The sequence below is a fragment of the Triticum aestivum genome, chromosome 4B (assembly GCF_018294505.1).
Source record: "Triticum aestivum cultivar Chinese Spring chromosome 4B, IWGSC CS RefSeq v2.1, whole genome shotgun sequence".
NCBI classification, from domain to species: domain Eukaryota; kingdom Viridiplantae; phylum Streptophyta; class Magnoliopsida; order Poales; family Poaceae; genus Triticum; species Triticum aestivum.
Window position 1 is genome coordinate 611,684,631 of NC_057804.1, and position 22,790 is coordinate 611,707,420.

The 22,790-nt window shown below is 46.8% G+C and overlaps 1 protein-coding gene across 1 annotated transcript; it reads left to right on the forward strand.

Annotated features, from left to right (window-relative positions):
- Positions 1 to 13,597: 13,597 nt before the first annotated feature.
- LOC123089393 (monosaccharide-sensing protein 2) lies at positions 13,598 to 18,228 on the forward strand. Its single transcript, XM_044511083.1, has 8 exons — positions 13,598 to 13,781; positions 14,121 to 14,243; positions 14,385 to 14,492; positions 15,163 to 15,732; positions 15,843 to 16,120; positions 16,432 to 16,941; positions 17,345 to 17,532; positions 17,659 to 18,228. The coding sequence occupies exons 1-8, from the start codon at positions 13,613 to 13,615 to the stop codon at positions 18,131 to 18,133; spliced, it is 2,421 nt and encodes an 806-aa protein (XP_044367018.1). The 5' UTR covers positions 13,598 to 13,612; the 3' UTR covers positions 18,134 to 18,228.
- Positions 18,229 to 22,790: the final 4,562 nt, after the last annotated feature.

The window sequence follows — 22,790 nt, forward strand, 5'->3', positions numbered from 1 at the left end:
TCCGAAGACCAAGGCACTTGAGCTTGTTCTGGTAAGGAGTACATCCCCGCGTAATTAGCTCCATATGGTTGCATTCTAATTAATGAAGCCAAATTTCTAAATGGTTCACATTCCTTCCGCAGGACACTAAAAGTAGTAGCGCGGGGTCGTCTCAGAGCTCCCCTTGGGACACCACTTTAAATAGGGCGTTGAACGTAATGAAAAACAAGGATAAGTTCAGTAAGCCGTCATCAGCTGGTCGTGTGGCCGGCAAAGGCTTGTCCACGAAATGGTCGGAATACTATAACGCTGGTGGGCGAAAGGAGAGAAAGACCAGCTCGAAAAGCTAGTCGCACAAGGTTCAAGAACTCAGGGCACAAGTGAGATTTCGGAGATGGTCCAAGAGCAAGTGCGAGACCAACTGGGAGGGGCGATCACCACCATTGTGCCTACCTTGATTGAGGGGCTGTAGGTGTGGATTGCGGGCGACCAACAGGGGCCGCCCTCGGTTCCCAGCTTCACGGCCAGCAACTTGCACAACGCGCAGGCAGCGCCATTGGTGTCTCCGGTGGAGGCGGTATTGGTGTCTTCGGCGTCGGCGCAGGCATTGGAGCTTAATGCACCCAGGTGTGCGAAGAATATGCCGGCCGGCACCTCGGTAGCAAGCGGCCCCTCCGTCACTTGCACGCCCGCCGTTGGCGGTGCCTCGACATTAGCCGAGCTCGACGCCATCACGATAACTAAGCCTCTCGGCCAATGACTTCATCTCCTTGCCTTTGACTGGGCATCCCTGACGCCCTACATGTTCTCGCAGGGCGCCGCTGATCTTCCATGCACTCTCCCGCACTTCGTGGGGGCGAGTTGATCGGTGTTGCCAAGGGCAGAATCGTTCAACCGGGCAACCCCGTGTTCCACGGTAATCCGATGCCACCCACCGTGTATAGGGTTCAACTGGTTCGGGTGCTGCCAGGCTGCGACGACTTGTTACCTTCGTTTCGACCCACTAGGGCCAACGAAGATGATGTGATGACCCTCAGCGCCTGCTTAAGCTGGCCCCGGCTTTGCCGAAGAGCCAGATTCCATTTGGGGCGGGGACACCACCCCACGGACAACACCGCCAGTCGTGCCGGCGCCAACCATGGCAGACCGGCAATGCTACAGACATGCATATGGCACAGGATCCCGACATGCATATGGCACAGGATTCGGACGATGACGACGACGATGATGACACATTTACCAACGTCGATAAGTACTTTGCCGAACAAGGGTACGGTGACGAATTCTTGGGGCCTCCTTCTCAAGAACCCAACCCTGCAAAAGACGACCGCGATCTAGCTGGTACCGCGGAGAAACCCAATTGCAACAGGCGTCATCTGGCGTTTAGTTCTCAAGAGACGCCTCCAGCTGCCGCCTTCACTGAGCCTCAGATAGCCGAGGTGTGAAATAATATCAGCCCCAACACACTCAAGAAGGTGGTCTCTGAGCAGAACTCAATCCCATTACAGCAGCAGAAGAAGAAGGGACGGAAAAGAAAGACTAAGAAGGGTGCGAGCCGGCCGGCACCGAGTACGATCCATGCTCAGGACGGGCCACCTTCACCTAAGGATATCTCGAGGAGGGTGCATGTGGCGGGTAGGCCGATGCTATCGACTAATCTGCTCAATGCTGCAACTGGTGCTATGCGGAGTCTGCATGACAGTGTTCTTTCTTTGGAGAAGCGGCGTCTCTCTGAGAATGATGTGGCATACCCGGTTTTCATGTCCAAGGTGCCAGAGGGCAAGGGCTTTGTCGATAGCGCCATCGGGGGTATGATCGTCATGCGGTTTGCGGACATCTTCACTATGTTTAACCTTCATCCGCTGCACTACACCTTCATTCGACTATTTTTGCTGAGTATGGAGATGTGGATCATTAGAGACAAGACCCCAGACATCGTGATAGTCGACCCCTTCTACACGCGTGCCAAGATCTTGGGCAGCGCTGGGGACCGACAAGTCACGAGTTCATACCTCGAAGGCGTCATTCTGGCAAACCCAGATAAGGATAACTTCCTCGTGCCTTACTTTCCCGAGTAAGTCATCCCCTCACCGCCCCGTAACATATGATTTCTTAGATTCCGTTCGTTTTTTTTTCTTCTAACATTCCATGTTTTGTGCAGTGACACACATTGCACACTCATCCTCTTAAGCCCGAAATATTCCATGGCCACGTATTTCGACTTCGGACCATCAGTCGAAGAAAGACTACACAAATATCAAGAAAGTTCTTGATGAAGCTCTTCCCGGCTATGCCAGATCTGGAGGCACCTTCAGCAGGCCACTTCGTAGGTACAGCAAGCCCGTGTTCACCCACAATACGACGTTCCCCTACGTCAAGCAGCCGCCTGGCAGTCAGAAGGATGCCTACTATGCCCTCCATCACATGCGGGCGATCATATGGGACCATAATCACCTTCTGCTACCAAATAATCTCAAAGATTGGGCCGCACACTTGTCGGCAATCCAGGACGCGGACATCAGACAAGAATTCTTTCGCATCCAGTCGGAGTTTGCGGAAATCATCCAGCAAGATGTCCTTCGTACCTCGGGGCAGTTCTACCTCAAATATCAACCGTCCAACAGTGAGATAGAAACAACGCTACAAATGAAGACTTGACAACGTCCCGCGATTTCATGACCATCACGAAAGACGGCGGCTTCATCCATGCTCCGGTCCCTGAGTCGAGTCGAAAGTAGTGATGCTATGTAGTTATGAAATATCGATTAGCTCATGTTGTAATTAAACTTTTAATGAACTTGTATGTCTCTTTGATTTGGACAGTCTTTCAACTTATATGTAATCGATGCTATTTATTAGTAGGACCATGAATCGTGCTATTAATGTGTTGCTTTTCTCTTCCGATCCTTTTGTTACATACTTATATATGGCTTATGTATTGTCTATGAATTGCTACTAACGTTTTGTTTGGCTAGTGCATAGAGATGTCATTGTATGTCGTATACAAGGGTAAGGTTCCCGGAGTCTACGACGACTGGGAGGAGCTTCGGAGACAGGTTCACGGTTTCAGCGGTAACAGTTACAAAGGGTACACCACTAGGGCGGAGGCGGAAGCTAGATACGCGCGCTATCTAGCGGGAGAGAGGAGGGAGCGTTGGAGGAACCGGATGAAGACCAGTTTCATCGCGATGATGCTCATCGTGATGACCGCAGCTTTCTTCTATGTAATGGTAGTTTAGATGATCGATATTGACTTGTAATGTGAAGACAAACTCACTACTAGCGGTCTCGAGACTTGTAATATTCTAACTTTGTTCGGTATTTTGAATCCGGAGACTAATATGATGAATTGTATTCGGAGACTAATCTTCTATTGTATTCGATAAATCTGTTGTTTATATGTTGTGCTGTCTATATTCTGTGCAGTAATATATTTTGTAACCTGTGCAAATATCAGAAAAGAAAAAAAATTCCTAATATTCATACTAGTGGTGCATCGCACTGCACTTTAGTGGCGCACTGCAGTAAACACACTAGTGGCGCATTAGCTAGATGTGCGCCATTAGTAACCCAGAGCACAAGGTAAGTATGCCCCCCTGGGAGGCATAGTAATGGTGCACCCTTTGACATACTAATGGCGCACTCCCTGGTGCGCCACTATTGTCTGGTATACTAATGGCGCACCAAGGGTGCGCCATTAGTATTAGTTACTAGTGGCGTGATGATACTGACGCACCTGTAGTGCATCATTAATGGCCAAAACATATGCGCCACTAATTAGCCTTTTCCTAGTAGTGGGAGCAGACCGGCCGGCAGGGCAGTGGCGGGGCATGGGGCTGCTGTGGGAGCGGCGACGATGGCAGTCGCCATGGAGGCGGATGTGGCGGCGGGGAAGTTTCATGTAGCGACGATTGCCATTCCCATGAGGCCATGACCGATTAGGGTCTTTTGGGTAGCGTGATAGGTTGGATGAAAAAATGGGTCTTGGTAAGAAAATTTGGATCCCTACCCAAATTGTTTGGCTTCATGCAAATTTGTGTCTGAGCCAGTTTTTTTGGGAAATAACACAAAAAATCAGTTTTGGGGTTTCAAGGTATTTTTTGGGTTTGTTACTGGAGATGCTCTGGTCCAAGTCATGCACCTAACCGTGATTAGCTCTGCGACCTGAGTGTAGCTCAGAGGTTAGGTTCCTTGTGGTTGAACCAAGCCACTAAGGTTTAAATCCTATACTTGGCATTGATGCTCATATTTTTCTGTATTTATTTCAGTCTTTCTGGGCACGTTCGTTTAATGGGAGGAGACATTCTTGTCGGCTACAAGGTGTCTGTGGTGTCTTCGTCAATCTCAAGATATTTTGTTGACTTAGTTTCTCGAAGGTGCCCATGTGGGTAGAATGTACGTGCATCCATAAAGGAGAGCATATGTCCTTATTTGTGGGTATATGGGATTTTACTTTGTTAAAAAATATGACACGCTCCTCTCCCCCGGGACCATCGCTTTGTTTCTCGTTCTTTTGTTCGCTTTATCTCATTTTCTTACAAATTTAGGAAATTCTAAAATACATATATTTCACAAAGAATTTCTTCGAATTGTTTTCTTTGTAGTGTTAAAAAACAGGGGCCGCCCCCGGTTCCCAGCTTCACGGCCAGCAACTTGCACAACGCGCAGGCAGCGCCATTGGTGTCTCTGGTGGAGGCGGTATTGGTGTCTTCGGCGCCGGCGCGGGCATTGGAGCTTAATGCACCCGGGTGTGCGAAGAATATGCGGGCCGGCACCTCGGCAGCAAGCGGCCCCTCCGTCACTTGCACGCCCGCCATTGGCGGTGCCTCGACATTAGCCGAGCTCGACGCCATCACGATAACTAAGCCTCTCGGCCAATGACTTCATCTCCTTGCCTTTGACTGGGCATCCCTGACGCCCTACATGTTCTCGCAGGGCGCCGCCGACGTTCCATGCACTCTCCCGCACTTCGTGGGTGGCGAGTTGATCGGTGTTGCCAAGGGCAGAATCATTCAACCGGGCAACCCCGTGTTCCACGGTAATCCGATGCCACCCACCGTGTATAGGGTTCAACTGGTTCGGGTGCTGCCAGGCTGCGACGACTTGTTACCTCCGTTTCGACCCACTGGGCCAACGAAGATGATGTGATGACCCTCAGCGCCTGCTTAAGCTGGCCCCTGCTTTGGCCGAAGAGCCAGATTCATTTGGGGGCGGGGGACACCACCCCACAGACAACACCGCCAGTCGTGCCGGTGCCAAGCCATGGCAAGACCGCTGCAATGCTACCAGACATGCATATGGCACAGGATCCGGACATGCATATGGCACAGGATTCGGACGACGACGACGACGATGACGACACATTTACCAACGTCGATAAGTACTTTGCCGAACAAGGGTACGGTGATGAATTCTTGGGGCCTCCTTCTCAAGAACCCAACCCTGCAAAAGACGACCGCGATCTAGCTGGTACCGCAGAGAAACCCAATTGCAACAGGCGTCATCTGGCGTTCAGTTCTCAAGAGACGCCTCCAGCTGCCGCCTTCACTGAGCCTCAGATAGCCGAGGTGTGAAATAATATCAGCCCCAACACACTCAAGAAGGTGGTCTCTGAGCAGAACTCGATCCCATTACAGCAGCAGAAGAAGAAGGGACGAAAAAGAAAGACTAAGAAGGGTGCGAGCCGGCCGGCACCGAGTACGATCCGTGCTCAGGACGGGCCACCTTCACCTAAGGATATCTCGATGAGGGTGCATGTGGCGGGTAGGCCGATGCTACCGACTAATCTGCTCAATGCTGCAACTGGTGCTATGCGGAGTCTGCATGACAGTGTTCTTTCTTTGGAGAAGCGGCGTCTCTCCGAGAATGATGTGGCATACCCGGTTTTCATGTCCAAGGTGCCAGAGGGCAAGGGCTTTGTCGATAGCGCCATCGGGGGTATGATCGTCCTGCGGTTTGCAGACATCTTCGCTATGTTTAACCTTCATCCGCTGCACTACACCTTCATTCGACTATTTTTGCTGAGTATGGAGATGTGGATCATTAGAGACAAGGCCTCGGACATCGTGATAGTCGACCCCTTCTACATGCGTGCCAAGATCTTGGGCAGCGCTGGGGACCGACAAGTCACGAGTTCATACCTCGAAGGCGTCATTCTGGCAAACCCAGATAAGGATAACTTCCTCGTGCCTTACTTTCCCGAGTAAGTCATCCCCTCACCGCCCCGTAACATATGATTTCTTAGATTCCGTTCGTTCTTTTTTCTTCTAACATTCCATGTTTTGTGCAGTGACACACATTGCACACTCATCCTCTTAAGCCCGAAATATTCCATGGCCACGTATTTCGACTCGGACCATCAGTCGAAGAAAGACTACACAAATATCAAGAAAGTTCTTGATGAAGCTCTTCCCGACTATGCCAGATTTGGACGCACCTTCAGTAGGCCACTTCGTAGGTACGACCATCACGTGTTCACCCACAATACGATGTTCCCCTGCATCAAGCAGCCGTCTGGCGGTCAGAAGGATGCCTACTACTCCCTCCATCACATGCGGGCGATCATATGGGACCATAATCACCTTCTGCTACCAAATAATCTCAAAGACTGGGCCGCACACTTGTCGGCAATCCAGGACGCGGACATCAGACAAGAATTCTTTCGCATCCAGTCGGAGTTTGCGGAAATCATCCATCAAGATGTCCTTCATACCTCGGGGCAGTTCTACCTCAGATATCAACCGTCCAACAGTGAGATAGAAACAATGCTACAAATGCAGGCTGACAACGACCGCGATTTCATGACCATCACGAAAGACGGCGGCTTCATCCATGTTCCGGTCCCTGAGTCGAGTCGAAAGTAATGATGCTATGTAGTTATGAAATATCGATTAGCTCATGTTTTAATTAAACTTTAATGAACTTGTATGTCTCTTTGATTTGGACAGTCTTTCAACTTATATGTAATCGATGCTATTTATTAGTAGGACCATGAATCGTGCTATTAATGTGTTGCTTTTCTCTTCCGATCCTTTTGTTACATACTTATATATGGCTTATGTATTGTCTATGAATTGCTACTAACGTTTTGTTTGGCTAGTGCATAGAGATGTCATTGTATGTCGTATACAAGGGTAAGGTTCCCGGAGTCTACGACGACTGGGAGGAGCTTCGGAGACAGGTTCACGGTTTCAGCGGTAAGAGTTACAAAGGGTACACCACTAGGGCGGAGGCGGAAGCTAGATACGCGCGCTATCTAGCGGGAGAGAGGAGGGAGCGTTGGAGGAACCGGATGAAGACCAGTTTCATCGCGATGATGCTCATCGTGATGACCGCAGCTTTCTTCTATGTAATGGTAGTTTAGATGATCGATATTGACTTGTAATGTGAAGACAAACTCACTACTAGCGGTCTCGAGACTTGTAATATTCTAACTTTGTTCGGTATTTTGAATCCGGAGACTAATATGATGAATTGTATTCGGAGACTAATCTTCTATTGTATTCGATAAATCTGTTGTTTATATGTTGTGCTGTCTATATTCTGTGCAGTAATATATTTTGTAACCTGTGCAAATATCAGAAAAGAAAAAAAATCCTAATATTCATACTAGTGGTGCATCGCACTGCACTTTAGTGGCGCACTGCAGTAAACACATTAGTGGCGCATTAGCTAGATGTGCGCCATTAGTAACCCAGAGCACAAGGTAAGTATGCCCCCCTGGGAGGCATAGTAATGGTGCACCCTTTGACATACTAATGGCGCACTCCCTGGTGCGCCACTATTGTCTGGTATACTAATGGCGCACCAAGGGTGCGCCATTAGTATTAGTTACTAGTGGCGTGATGATACTGACGCACCTGTAGTGCATCATTAATGGCCAAAACATATGCGCCACTAATTAGCCTTTTCCTAGTAGTGGGAGCAGACCGGCCGGCAGGGCAGTGGCGGGGCATGGGGCTGCTGTGGGAGCGGCGACGATGGCAGTCGCCATGGAGGCGGATGTGGCGGCGGGGAAGTTTCATGTAGCGACGATTGCCATTCCCATGAGGCCATGACCGATTAGGGTCTTTTGGGTAGCGTGATAGGTTGGATGAAAAAATGGGTCTTGGTAAGAAAATTTGGATCCCTACCCAAATTGTTTGGCTTCATGCAAATTTGTGTCTGAGCCAGTTTTTTTGGGAAATAACACAAAAAATCAGTTTTGGGGTTTCAAGGTATTTTTTGGGTTTGTTACTGGAGATGCTCTGGTCCAAGTCATGCACCTAACCGTGATTAGCTCTGCGACCTGAGTGTAGCTCAGAGGTTAGGCTCCTTGTGGTTGAACCAAGCCACTAAGGTTTAAATCCTATACTTGGCATTGATGCTCATATTTTTCTGTATTTATTTCAGTCTTTCTGGGCACGTTCGTTTAATGGGAGGAGACATTCTTGTCGGCTACAAGGTGTCTGTGGTGTCTTCGTCAATCTCAAGATATTTTGTTGACTTAGTTTCTCGAAGGTGCCCATGTGGGTAGAATGTACGTTCATCCATAAAGGAGAGCATATGTCCTTATTTGTGGGTATATGGGATTTTACTTTGTTAAAAAATATGACATGCTCCTCTCCCCCGGGACCATCGCTTTGTTTCTCGTTCTTTTGTTCGCTTTATCTCATTTTCTTACAAATTTAGGAAATTCTAAAATACATATATTTCACAAAGAATTTCTTCGAATTGTTTTCTTTGTAGTGTTAAAAAACAGGGGCCGCCCCCGGTTCCCAGCTTCACGGCCAGCAACTTGCACAACGCGCAGGCAGCGCCATTGGTGTCTCTGGTGGAGGCGGTATTGGTGTCTTCGGCGCCGGCGCGGGCATTGGAGCTTAATGCACCCGGGTGTGCGAAGAATATGCGGGCCGGCACCTCGGCAGCAAGCGGCCCCTCCGTCACTTGCACGCCCGCCATTGGCGGTGCCTCGACATTAGCCGAGCTCGACGCCATCACGATAACTAAGCCTCTCGGCCAATGACTTCATCTCCTTGCCTTTGACTGGGCATCCCTGACGCCCTACATGTTCTCGCAGGGCGCCGCCGACGTTCCATGCACTCTCCCGCAATTCGTGGGTGGCGAGTTGATCGGTGTTGCCAAGGGCAGAATCATTCAACCGGGCAACCCCGTGTTCCACGGTAATCCGATGCCACCCACCGTGTATAGGGTTCAACTGGTTCGGGTGCTGCCAGGCTGCGACGACTTGTTACCTCCGTTTCGACCCACTGGGGCCAACGAAGATGATGTGATGACCCTCAGCGCCTGCTTAAGCTGGCCCCTGCTTTGGCCGAAGAGCCAGATTCATTTGGGGGCGGGGGACACCACCCCACAGACAACACCGCCAGTCGTGCCGATGCCAAGCCATGGCAAGACCGCTGCAATGCTACCAGACATGCATATGGCACAGGATCCGGACATGCATATGGCACAGGATTCGGACGACGACGACGACGATGACGACACATTTACCAACGTCGATAAGTACTTTGCCGAACAAGGGTACGGTGACGAATTCTTGGGGCCTCCTTCTCAAGAACCCAACCCTGCAAAAGACGACCGCGATCTAGCTGGTACCGCAGAGAAACCCAATTGCAACAGGCGTCATCTGGCGTTCAGTTCTCAAGAGACGCCTCCAGCTGCCGCCTTCACTGAGCCTCAGATAGCCGAGGTGTGAAATAATATCAGCCCCAACACACTCAAGAAGGTGGTCTCTGAGCAGAACTCGATCCCATTACAGCAGCAGAAGAAGAAGGGACGGAAAAGAAAGACTAAGAAGGGTGCGAGCCGGCCGGCACCGAGTACGATCCGTGCTCAGGACGGGCCACCTTCACCTAAGGATATCTCGATGAGGGTGCATGTGGCGGGTAGGCCGATGCTACCGACTAATCTGCTCAATGCTGCAACTGGTGCTATGCGGAGTCTGCATGACAGTGTTCTTTCTTTGGAGAAGCGGCGTCTCTCCGAGAATGATGTGGCATACCCGGTTTTCATGTCCAAGGTGCCAGAGGGCAAGGGCTTTGTCGATAGCGCCATCGGGGGTATGATCGTCCTGCGGTTTGCAGACATCTTCGCTATGTTTAACCTTCATCCGCTGCACTACACCTTCATTCGACTATTTTTGCTGAGTATGGAGATGTGGATCATTAGAGACAAGGCCCCGGACATCGTGATAGTCGACCCCTTCTACATGCGTGCCAAGATCTTGGGCAGCGCTGGGGACCGACAAGTCACGAGTTCATACCTCGAAGGCGTCATTCTGGCAAACCCAGATAAGGATAACTTCCTCGTGCCTTACTTTCCCGAGTAAGTCATCCCCTCACCGCCCCGTAACATATGATTTCTTAGATTCCGTTCGTTCTTTTTTCTTCTAACATTCCATGTTTTGTGCAGTGACACACATTGCACACTCATCCTCTTAAGCCCGAAATATTCCATGGCCACGTATTTTGACTCGGACCATCAGTCGAAGAAAGACTACACAAATATCAAGAAAGTTCTTGATGAAGCTCTTCCCGACTATGCCAGATCTGGACGCACCTTCAGTAGGCCACTTCGTAGGTACGACCATCACGTGTTCACCCACAATACGATGTTCCCCTGCATCAAGCAGCCGTCTGGCGGTCAGAAGGATGCCTACTACTCCCTCCATCACATGCGGGCGATCATATGGGACCATAATCACCTTCTGCTACCAAATAATCTCAAAGACTGGGCCGCACACTTGTCGGCAATCCAGGACGCGGACATCAGACAAGAATTCTTTCGCATCCAGTCGGAGTTTGCGGAAATCATCCATCAAGATGTCCTTCATACCTCGGGGCAGTTCTACCTCAGATATCAACCGTCCAACAGTGAGATAGAAACAACGCTACAAATGCAGGCTGACAACGACCGCGATTTCATGACCATCACGAAAGACGGCGGCTTCATCCATGTTCCGGTCCCTGTGTCGAGTCGAAAGTAGTGATGCTATGTAGTTATGAAATATCGATTAGCTCATGTTTTAATTAAACTTTAATGAACTTGTATGTCTCTTTGATTTGGACAGTCTTTCAACTTATATGTAATCGATGCTATTTATTAGTAGGACCATGAATCGTGCTATTAATGTGTTGCTTTTCTCTTCCGATCCTTTTGTTACATACTTATATATGGCTTATGTATTGTCTATGAATTGCTACTGACGTTTTGTTTGGCTAGTGCATAGAGATGTCATTGTATGTCGTATACAAGGGTAAGGTTCCCGGAGTCTACGACGACTGGGAGGAGCTTCGGAGACAGGTTCACGGTTTCAGCGGTAACAGTTACAAAGGGTACACCACTAGGGCGGAGGCGGAAGCTAGATACGCGCGCTATCTAGCGGGAGAGAGGAGGGAGCGTTGGAGAAACCGGATGAAGACCAGTTTCATCGCAATGATGCTCATCATGATGACCGCAGCTTTCTTCTATGTAATGGTAGTTTAGATGATCGATATTGACTTGTAATGTGAAGACAAACTCACTACTAGCGGTCTCGAGACTTGTAATATTCTAACTTTGTTCGGTATTTTGAATCCGGAGACTAATATGATGAATTGTATTCGGAGACTAATCTTCTATTGTATTCGATAAATCTGTTGTTTATATGTTGTGCTGTCTATATTCTGTGCAGTAATATATTTTGTAACCTGTGCAAATATCAGAAAAGAAAAAAATTCCTAATATTCATACTAGTGGTGCATCGCACTGCACTTTAGTGGCGCACTACAGTAAACAAACTAGTGGCGCATTAGCTAGATGTGCGCCATTAGTAACCCAGAGCACAAGGTAAGTATGCCCCCCGGGAGGCATAGTAATGGTGCACCCTTTGACATACTAATGGCGCACTCCCTGGTGCGCCACTATTGTCTGGTATACTAATGGCGCACCAAGGGTGCGCCATTAGTATTAGTTACTAGTGGCGTGATGATACTGACGCACCTGTAGTGCATCATTAATGGCCAAAACATATGCGCCACTAATTAGCCTTGTCCTAGTAGTGGGAGCAGACCGGCCGGCAGGGCAGTGGCGGGGCATGGGGCTGCTGTGGGAGCGGCGACGATGGCAGTCGCCATGGAGGCGGATGTGGCGGCGGGGAAGTTTCATGTAGCGACGATTGCCATTCCCATGAGGCCATGACCGATTAGGGTCTTTTGGGTAGCGTGATAGGTTGGATGAAAAAATGGGTCTTGGTAAGAAAATTTGGATCCCTACCCAAATTGTTTGGCTTCATGCAAATTTGTGTCTGAGCCAGTTTTTTTGGAAATAACACAAAAAATCAGTTTTGGGGTTTCAAGGTATTTTTTGGGTTTGTTACTGGAGATGCTCTGGTCCAAGTCATGCACCTAACCGTGATTAGCTCTGCGACCTGAGTGTAGCTCAGAGGTTAGGTTCCTTGTGGTTGAACCAAGCCACTAAGGTTTAAATCCTATACTTGGCATTGATGCTCATATTTTTCTGTATTTATTTCAGTCTTTCTGGGCACGTTCGTTTAATGGGAGGAGACATTCTTGTCGGCTACAAGGTGTCTGTGGTGTCTTCGTCAATCTCAAGATATTTTGTTGACTTAGTTTCTCGAAGGTGCCCATGTGGATAGAATGTACGTGCATCCATAAAGGAGAGCATATGTCCTTATTTGTGGGTATATGGGATTTTACTTTGTTAAAAAATATGACACGCTCCTCTCCCCCGGGACCATCGCTTTGTTTCTCGTTCTTTTGTTCGCTTTATCTCATTTTCTTACAAATTTAGGAAATTCTAAAATACATATATTTCACAAAGAATTTCTTCGAATTGTTTTCTTTGTAGTGTTAAAAAACGTTTCAACACGTATTTGAATGTTTTTAATATGTTTTTTATTTTATTTTTCAAAAACATGTGTTTAAAAAAAGTTAATCATGTATTGGAAAAATGTTGAAGGTAAATCAAATAAATGTTTCAGATGTATACAAAAAATATACAATGTGTTTGAGAAAAAGTAGATGCCAAAACATGTATTTGAGAAAAATATTAATCATTGTATTTATAAAGGTTGATCATGTGTTTATAAAATGTTAATCTTGTATTTATAAATGTTTTACTCATGGACTTGAAAAAATGTTAAACATGCATACAAAAATGGTAGACATCAAAACATATACTACATATGAAGCAAAATGAGTGAATCTACATCAAAATATATATATATATATATAATGTACAACCTTATGAAAAAGTAGACATCAAAACATATACTACATATGAAGCAAAATGAGTGAACCTACACTCTGAAGTATGTCTATATACATCCGTATGTGGTAGTACATTTGAAATCTTAAAAGACAAATATTTAGGAACGGAAGGAGTATTTGAGAAACATATATTTGCGGCTTGACTGGGCCGTCTTCTGGCTAGCTGGACCGTGCCGCGCACACCGCTGCTGAATGGGCCGGCTTATTATGCGGGTAACAGAAATTTGTTTACCCAACGTGGGGGTCGCCGGGTGTGTGGTTGGAACGGAACAAAAGGAGCCTATCGATCGATTGCTGGTAGAGAACGAATCGGACGGGACCAAGGAACGAGTTCCCAAACGGAAACAGCACCCGAAAAAAAAATGGTGCTACATAAGTGGGCTCACCAACCACCCAAGGCGAATATAGACGCGAAGTATACGTACCGGAGACCAAAGGGCAGCCAGATCCTGCAAACCGAACCACCGAGATCAGCTGACCACGACGGCCGGCAGCGATCGAGGGCGGAACGGAAGCCCGGTCGCCCCTCGGGTGAGTGCTTCTTCTCTATCCCTCTCCTCTCCCATCGCATGCAATGCAACCCCTTCACGCCGTTTGATTTGTTCTGGAGAACCTGCTTGTAATTTGCTGGGTTTTGGCGTCTGGGCTTTTGGGTCAGCGTGGGAGTAAGAATCTGCTTCACCATCTGGTCTCTCGATGCTACGATTAAATCATATTTTTCTTTAGCGAATAAAGATTAAATCATATGACGGCTCTTTGGAACAATCAGTAGGGACTCAACGGGCGGCGGCTAGCTAGCTGCTGCATGCACACGAACGATTTCTTTTCTCTCCCCGGTACCTAACTGACAAACAAATCTTCTCAATGCAGGCGCATCGGGTGTCTCTCTGGATTCGACCATGGAAGATTTAACACGGCCTCTTGTGAGAGAGTCGGAGGCTAATCTTCATGCGAAGCTCGCTCCCTCCGGCTCCGGATCTGGACTACGACAAGGTAGGTAGTAATTGAACGAAAACGATCGACTTGCGCGTGGTTTCGTGATTTCACGACCGGCCAGCTTTAAGATCGATTCTACTACTTCGCATGGATGATGACTTCTTTTCATGTTTTCTTCTTCTTCTTCTCTGTGCACAGCGTGTAAGAAGTTGCGTGATTTGACGACCGTTGATCGCGCGGTTCTTGTCGCGTTCGTGGCATCCATCGGCAACCTGCTCCAAGGCTGGGACAATGCCAGCATTGCAGGTGAAGAACGTCTATATTCCTTGATTGTTTTAGCCATTGCATATACCGACCATCACATGTAGTTTCTTTGAGTTTATTCATAGGATTTTTGAGATTTATCTAGTTGACAGGAAAAAAAAACTACATATTGACACACATTTGAAGTGGCGGGTGCTACACACATGCATGTTTGTGTGGTGCCAAGCGACATCACAACTTATGCAAAAATAGTACTATTAGCTTCATATGTGTGTCATTATATATATGGTGGATTGACATCACGTACAGGTTGCCAACTCTAGCACCGCCAAGCATTTTTAGGTAGCGCAACTGAGTCATTGCAGTTAACAAATTCCACAAGGGTACCAAAAATTATGTATGCACGGATGTAAATGTTCCGATCCACCGTGAACACGTAGCAGCTGTGCGTGCATGCACATCTATCTGCATATGCCCTCCAGATACAATTGCGTTTGTTGCGCCTTTCGCTTGCATGCACTCCGCCACCTGGCTTCTGATTATTTTCTTCTTCAGATTATTATGCATGCCTAGTATATGCTTACATAGTAACACTCCGATCATGATAAATATGGTGTATCATTGTGCTTTTTCCTAGTTTGATTTTTCTTCGAGCGGAGCTCAAAGTTGTAAAGTTTCACTAATTGGTTATGAACTTTTGCATGATCACCAGGTGCTATGTTTTACATAAAGGACGAGTTTAAACTAGATAGCATGCCAATGATTGAGGGGTGTATTATGGCTATGGCACTTTTTGGGGCAACAATAATCACAACACTATCTGGAATGCTATCTGATAAATTTGGTCGGTGGGCGATGCTACTTACCTCGGCGGTATTGTCCTTTGTTAGTGCACTATTGGTCATATTTTGGTCCCAACATGTGTATATGCTGCTATTCGTGAGGCTTATTCAGGGATTTAGTATTGGTTTGGCAGTTACACTTGTGCCATTATATATAGTTGAGACTGCGCCTCCTGATATGAGAGGAAAATTAAGCACATTTCCCCAGTTAAGTGGTTCAGCTGGTATGTTCTTATCTTACTGCATGGTGTTTTGGATGTCCATGCTGCCAAAGGTTAGTTGGCGGATCATGCTTGGGATACAACTGATACCCTCACTAATATACTCAATTTTAACTATCTTCTATCTACCTGAGACTCCGAGTTGGCTTGTGAGCCAAGGAAGGGTGGATGAAGCCAAGATGGTTTTACAAAAACTACGAAGAAAGGAAGATGTCTCAGGTATATCTTAGATTCAATTACTTGAAATCAAGTCATCTTTTTTGCTCTCTTTATATGATGATTTGAAGTTTTTAGTTAGCATTGAATGTTATATATGGCTTTTATTACAGGTGAAATGGCAAGTCTTTTGGAGGGCACACAAGTTGGTGACACTCCGTCTATTGAGGAGTACCTAATTAGCACTAACGAAAGTATGTTAAGGGAAAAGGTGATTGGCAATGATGAAATAATAAAATTATATGGACTTCCAGAAGATTTGCATTGTGTTGCCTATCCATTGAAGAGAACAAACACAGAAGAAAGTGCCATTGGTCATTCTGTGAGTCGTGGAGCATCGTTCTATGACCCAGTTGTCAACATTATTGGGAGTATGCACGGGCTCCCTGAGGTAATGTAATCATTAACAAAGTTCCAATATTTCATCTAGTTAGCATTGGAGCTTTATATTTTACTTTCATGGTTTGGAATTTTCAATACATGTGTACATACATGCTCAGCCATATTAATTTTTTAGTTACTTTATGATCTTCTTTGAAGAATAAATTGGGTCATAACGCATCATGTAATGAAATATTTATATCGCTCTATTATTTTACAAATGATTTGGATATTTAATGCTTCTCACTAATTCAAAAGTTTCTATTGGTTTCGCCTTCAATTTACTATTTTATCTAAGTACACTTCATTTTCATAAAACAGGTTGCCCACGGCATATTCAATGAATTAGAACAACAAGGTCCAATTGAAGGGGATGAAGAGAATCAGGAAGAGACCAAAGAGCATGAGCTAGAACACAACCGAGATGATACCTATGATAGCGAGCATGATTATCTTATTCAACCCAAACCTACGAATATAAATGATTTTGTGATATGTCGCAAAAGCGGCCATATTGGTGGAGGTTGGCAATTGGCTTGGAAAATGTCATCAGGATATCATTTGGATGGGCAAATGGAAGGTGGCATGGAACGAGTATATTTGCATGAAGGAGGTGTACCAAGTTCTGAAAATCTACTGGATGCTCCAATAGACGGGAATTTCATTCAAGCGACTGCTTTGGTCAACAAATCGGTTTTTCACAAGTCTGGACACAATATTGGTATTCATTCACCTAATAAAGATTATAGAAGTACAAAATGGAAGGATCTGTTAGAACCTGGTGTAAAACGTGCATTGGTCGTGGGTGTTGGAATACAAGTACTTCAACAGGTAAGTTTTTTAGGAGTGGGAACTAATTACTATGAGCCTATTTTAAAACATAAGTATTGTGACACTTAAATATCACATTACATCTTTTAGTTAGTTTGTCCTGACCGTCATTTTATTCTCCTATTTTTGGTGACTATATATATATATATACTTTGACTTGCATGTTGAATTTATACGTCTCATAACTAATATATGATATATGTATATAACCAAAGAAACATTTAGCCATATAAAGTAGGTGCACATTAATGATTCAGAACATTGTCTTCTATGACAATGCTATTTTTTTTGTGAAACTCATCGAGCCCACAAGGTTTTATTAAAGTACAAAATTAAATTAAATTTTTATTTATTTTGTTCTATCTAAATTGTACATGATTTATTTTTCAATATTTTTTTGTAGTTTGCTGGCATCAATGGCATTCTTTATTACACTCCTCAAATACTTGAGCAAGCTGGTGTTGGGGTTCTTCTCTCAAAGTTTGGCATCAACTCTTCTTCAGTGTCGATTCTTATGAGCGCTCTCACAACTTTATTGATGCTTCCTTTTATCTGCATAGCCATGTGGCTTATGGACCGCTCTGGAAGAAGGTATCCGTATTTGTTTACTGCCACAAGTTACAAATAATTATTGCTAAAATTTAAGATTTACATCCATATTTATTATTTCCAAAATAAAATAACAGCATAATAATTTCTTTTCATTGCCTCATGCAGAAGGATACTACTTGTGACAATACCCATCTTGGTAGTGTCCCTCGTTGTTTTAGTAACCGTCAACATTGTGAATCTGAGTGCTGAACTACACGCACTGCTCTCAACAATGAGTGTTGGAATCTATTTCTGCATATTTGTCATGGGTTTTGGTCCAATACCAAATATATTCTGCTCAGAGATTTTCCCCAACAAAGTTCGTGCTATTTGCTTGGCCATATGTAGCCTAGTCTTTTGGATTTGTGACATCATTGTGACATATACCCTTCCTGTATTGTTGAGGTATATAGGTCTTGCGGGTGTTTTCGGAGTTTATGCCATTGTTTGTGTGTTGGCTTTTGTTTTCGTTTGTCTAAAGGTCCCGGAAACAAAGAATATACCTATTGAGGTCATAGCAGAGTTCTATGCACTTGGCGGGTCAGGTACCCAAATCATCCAAGAGAGGCAGAAAGAAAATTCAGAGAAATTATTAGTGTGACAATTAGGTTATTAGAAACATGATATTAATATCTGTATTTTTATGGTGGCTTTAATATAATGGTTTCCCGTGTGGTTTTATTACAATTAAATTTCCATATCAATATAGTGTTTTTTATTCTGTTAATCTTTTTAGTAGTAGCATAATACAAAATTTTGAATGCAAATCCATGGAGGAGCAAGAAACTTTTAGCTTGGTGTTCAACTGTACATATTTCAAATGGAGAAGTTACAATTGATTACCTGGTGAAATATCGACATCAACTCTTCTTTTGTTAAAAAGTGCACAACAGACATAAGAAACCACGGAGTTCTTGTAATGGCCTGCCATCATATGATTAGCAAACCATGACATGACAAGGACTTCTCTAGAATCATCAGGTGGTAACTAATGTTAGGTTTCTTAGACATGACGGCAATGTCGAGAATCTTATGAAAAACTTCTCTAGAGTTTTTAAACGCATAGGCCACATACCTATCCAAGAAACAAGTGCACAAAATTACTCGTGTCAACTGAGAACATCTATCTGGCAGACTATGTCAAGGCCAAAAATTGGAGATCCCCGTCGCCATCTTTGCTTTGTGGGGGAGGGCGCCTTCTCCATGGCTCCGCACCTGCGGCACTGCTTGGGCTCGGGGGTGCCGTGTCCACAGCCATCACCATCACCTATATACATCATCACCTGTATATATACACATGTCTCAAAAAAAAAATATACACCTCGCAGCTATGGAGCGAGGTACGTGATGATGCCATAGACCTAGAGTAGGGTCATAGACCTGATCTATACGTCCTACCCAAGGTCACTATTCTAGAAGTAAGGACATTCAAAGTATAGCAAGGAATATCGATTGAAGCCATCAGGTGCAATCCGCTCGACCAGTCGTCTCATTCGGATACCTCCAATTTTACTCGACCTGGATGAAGTCATTCGATCATACAGGAAACCACTCAGAGTACAGAAGACCTAGAGTCACTCGGGATGGCAACAGTCAGGCGTTCACTCCTTAGTCTTAAAGATCATTAATAGCACTTTATAGCCGGCGTTACCAGTAATGCCCTATCTTAATGTACATTGAACCCGTGTAACGGAGGATGGCCGGGGTCCTGGCGCACTCTATGTAAGCCACCCCTCCTCTGGGACAAGGGTTCGCACCCCTTGTAACACACACCCATATTCCAATCGACCGCCTCAGGGCACCGAGATGTAGGGCTTTTACCTCCTTCGAGAGGGGTCTGAACTCGTAAACTCGTGTGTACAACCTCGCTGTAGCTAGGGCCTTGCCTCCTCATACGCACCCCCTACTCTTACTGTCAGACTTAGTACCACGACAGTTGGCGCCCACCGTGGGGCAAAGCATCTTAGCAACTTCCAGCGAGGTTGCATTTTCTCCGATCTTCATCAACATGGTTTCCGGTGGCGGTTCGGTCATGGGCCGTGAGTTCCGACTCGGTGCGCTCACTTTCATCGCCGACGACTCCGCCTGGCTCCAAGAAGCCCCCCTCGATGTCGAGGCTCTCCGGATCCGCGGATCATCGCACTTCCGCGCGAGTGCCTGCGGCGTCCTCCTACGACAGCCATCGACTCCGTATCCGTCGGTCTTCACATCGCCTACTCACTCCGCTGGACACCGCCACAAGCGATCTGGTCAGTCGCGGCTCCAGCGGTGGGTGAATCATACGGTGGCTTGCCAGACGGCCACCCCCAAGTCGCGGCAATCAAGCTCGACGAATTTCACTACGGTCCAGTCGACTTGTCGACTAGCTCTGCAGGTACGTTTTGCGAGTGCGGGAGCTATGACCCCACGACAGAAGTTCTCGTGGTCGACCCCCGTCGCAACCCACCCGGGTTTCGGCAACGGTGACGGCGGCGGCCCGTCATTCGGCCACGAGGAGTACGAGCCCCAACCTCTTAATTCGTAGCAGAGGGAAGAGCTACACCGCTGCAACATGGAGGCCCTCAAGGCCCCCATCACGGGCCAGGACGCGATTGGATCAAAGCGGGGCCGTGAGGGGGAGGGGAAGGATGAATGTGATGGTAAGAGAGGAAAATTGGTGATGCAGGATGGAGTCCAAGGCGAAGATAGGGAGGGTGTACCTACAAGCAATGCATGTATATCGGCCGGGCTGCAGGAGCTGTCCCGCCGGACTCAATGAAAATTATAAGTTGGAACTGCCGGGGGCTCGGGAACGGCCCGGCAGTTCGTAGCCTTCTCGACTTGGGGAGGACGGAGGAACCTGACATTCTGTTTCTGGCGGAGTCGAAGATGACGGAGAAGGAGTTGGACAGGTTTCGGTGGTTGTTGGGGCTCGCCAACATGGTGGCTTGGGACTCGGATGACAGGAGTAGGGGTATTGCATTGTTTTGGAAGCGGGGGGGGGGGGTGGATGTGACTTTAAGGTCGTATGGGAGGAGACATATAGATGTAGACATTGCTGGGGAGCATGAAGGTGTATGGAGGTTGACCGGGGTGTATGGTGAGTCGGTGACGGAAAGGAAACATGAGACTTGGCGAACTCTTCGAGTTCTGGGGCAGCAACACCAACAGGGGCGTCCATGGCTTTGTTTGGGGGATTTCAATGAAATACTATCTGGTGATGAAAAGCTAGGGGGTGGGGGGGGTGGCTCGGCCCCAAAGGCTCATGGATAGTTTCAGAGCAGCTCTGGAGGGTTGTGATCTTGCTGACATTGGCTTTACGGGCGACAAATTCACATGGAGGAATCATAGTCAAGAAGTGGAGACATATATATATGCGAGAGACTGGATAGAGCTGCTGCCAATGACAAGTGGTGTGAGGCGTTCCCAGAGTTTGCTGTCATTAATGGTAGGCCACGCCACTCGGATCACCGGGCAGTCATAGTGTTCACAAAGGATGGAGGTGGAAGAGGCCCTAGGGGAGACCGGGGCTTCCATTTGAAGCCTGGTGGCTCAAGGAGGAAGGGTGCAATGAGATTATCAAGGATGAGTGGGAGAAGGGCTGGTTGGAAGGCGCGGGAGATGTTGCCCAGGTAATGCGGAAGGTAGCTGGGGGTGTGAGACGATGGAGCAAGGAAGTTGTCGGTGAGCTAGAGGAGAGGCTCAAGAAGGCCCGTGGTGATCTGGAGAAGTGCATGAGAGAGCCTATATCAAACCCAAAAATTAGAGAGGAAGAGAGGCTACGATGCCTAGTTGAGGAACTGGAGGAGAAGAGGAATATTAAGATGAAGCAGCGATCACACGTTACGTGGTTAAAAGAAGGCAGTAGGAACAACAACACTCGCTATTATATGGCTATTGCCTCAGGCCGAAAGAAGGCTAACCGTGTGAAGATGTTGCGGAAGGAAGATGGGTCAGTGGTGAAGGAGGGGGAGGGGATGACTAATTATGTCTGCTCATTTTTTCAGGACCTCTTCTCTTCGTCGGCGGGCGGACGGTTAAATGAGCTCATCAGCAAAGTCCAGCCACGCATAACTGCAACCATGCATACTGTTCTTGATGCTGAATTCACTAGGGAGGAAGTCAAGGCTGCTCTTGATCACATTGGGGACCTGAAGGCGCCGGGACCTGATGGAATGCCGTCCATTGTCTACAAACGTCATTGGCACTTCATGGGTGACCAAGTGGTGGAAGAGGTTCTCCAGGTTCTAAATGGGGGCGTGATTCCTGAAGGTTGGAATGACACTTTGGTAGTTCTGATCCCAAAAGTGAAAAACCCTAGTAGAATTAAGGATCTTCGCCCATCAGTTTGTGCAATGTTGTATTCAAGTTGGTGTCCAAGGTTCTTGCCAACCGCATTAAGATGATTCTTCCGGGAATCATATCAGACAACCAAAGTGCGTTCGTTCCGGGCCGGCTTATAACCGACAATGCACTTATTGCCTATGAGCTGACACACTTTCTCCTGAACAAGAGGACCGGGAAGAATGGCTATTTGGCAGTTAAGGCTGATATGAGCAAAGCGTACAACAGGGTTGAGTGGAATTTTTTGGAAGCAATGTTAAGGAAAATTGGGTTCAGGCAGAATTGGGTGGACCTTATTATGAAGTGTGTTACCACTGTTCGGTACCAAATCAAAATCAATGGGGTGCTCACGGATCAATTCTGTCCCTTTAGGGGTTTACGGCAAGGAGATCCCATCTCCCCATACCTCTTTGTGATATGTGCAGAGGGATTCTCAGCGCTCCTACATAATGCTGCTGCTCAGGGCAGCTTGGCTGGTGTTAAAATCTGCCCTACAGCCCCGGTTGTCTCCCACTTGTTCTTTGCAGACGATTCCCTCCTGCTGTTGAAGGCAAATCGGCAAGAAGCAACCGGGCTCAAGGAATTACTCGACCTGTATGAGAGCTGTTCCGGCCAGTGCATCAATATCGAGAAATCTGCTCTCCTATTCAGTCCGAATATGCCGGCTACAACTCGAGTAGAGGTGAAGGATGCTCTACAAATCCAAAGCGAGAACTGGAATGAGAAGTACCTGGGTTTACCCATGCATGTTGGCAGGTCTAAATGCAAAGCGTTTGCATATATCAAAGGTGCTGTTGCTGGCAGAGTGTATGGATGGCAGGAAAGGCTGATTGCAAAAGTGGGTAAGGAGTCACTGGTGAAAGCGGTTGCCCAAGCAATTCCTACGTATCCAATGTCCTGCTTCTACCTGACTAAAACGCTTTGCGAAGAAATCA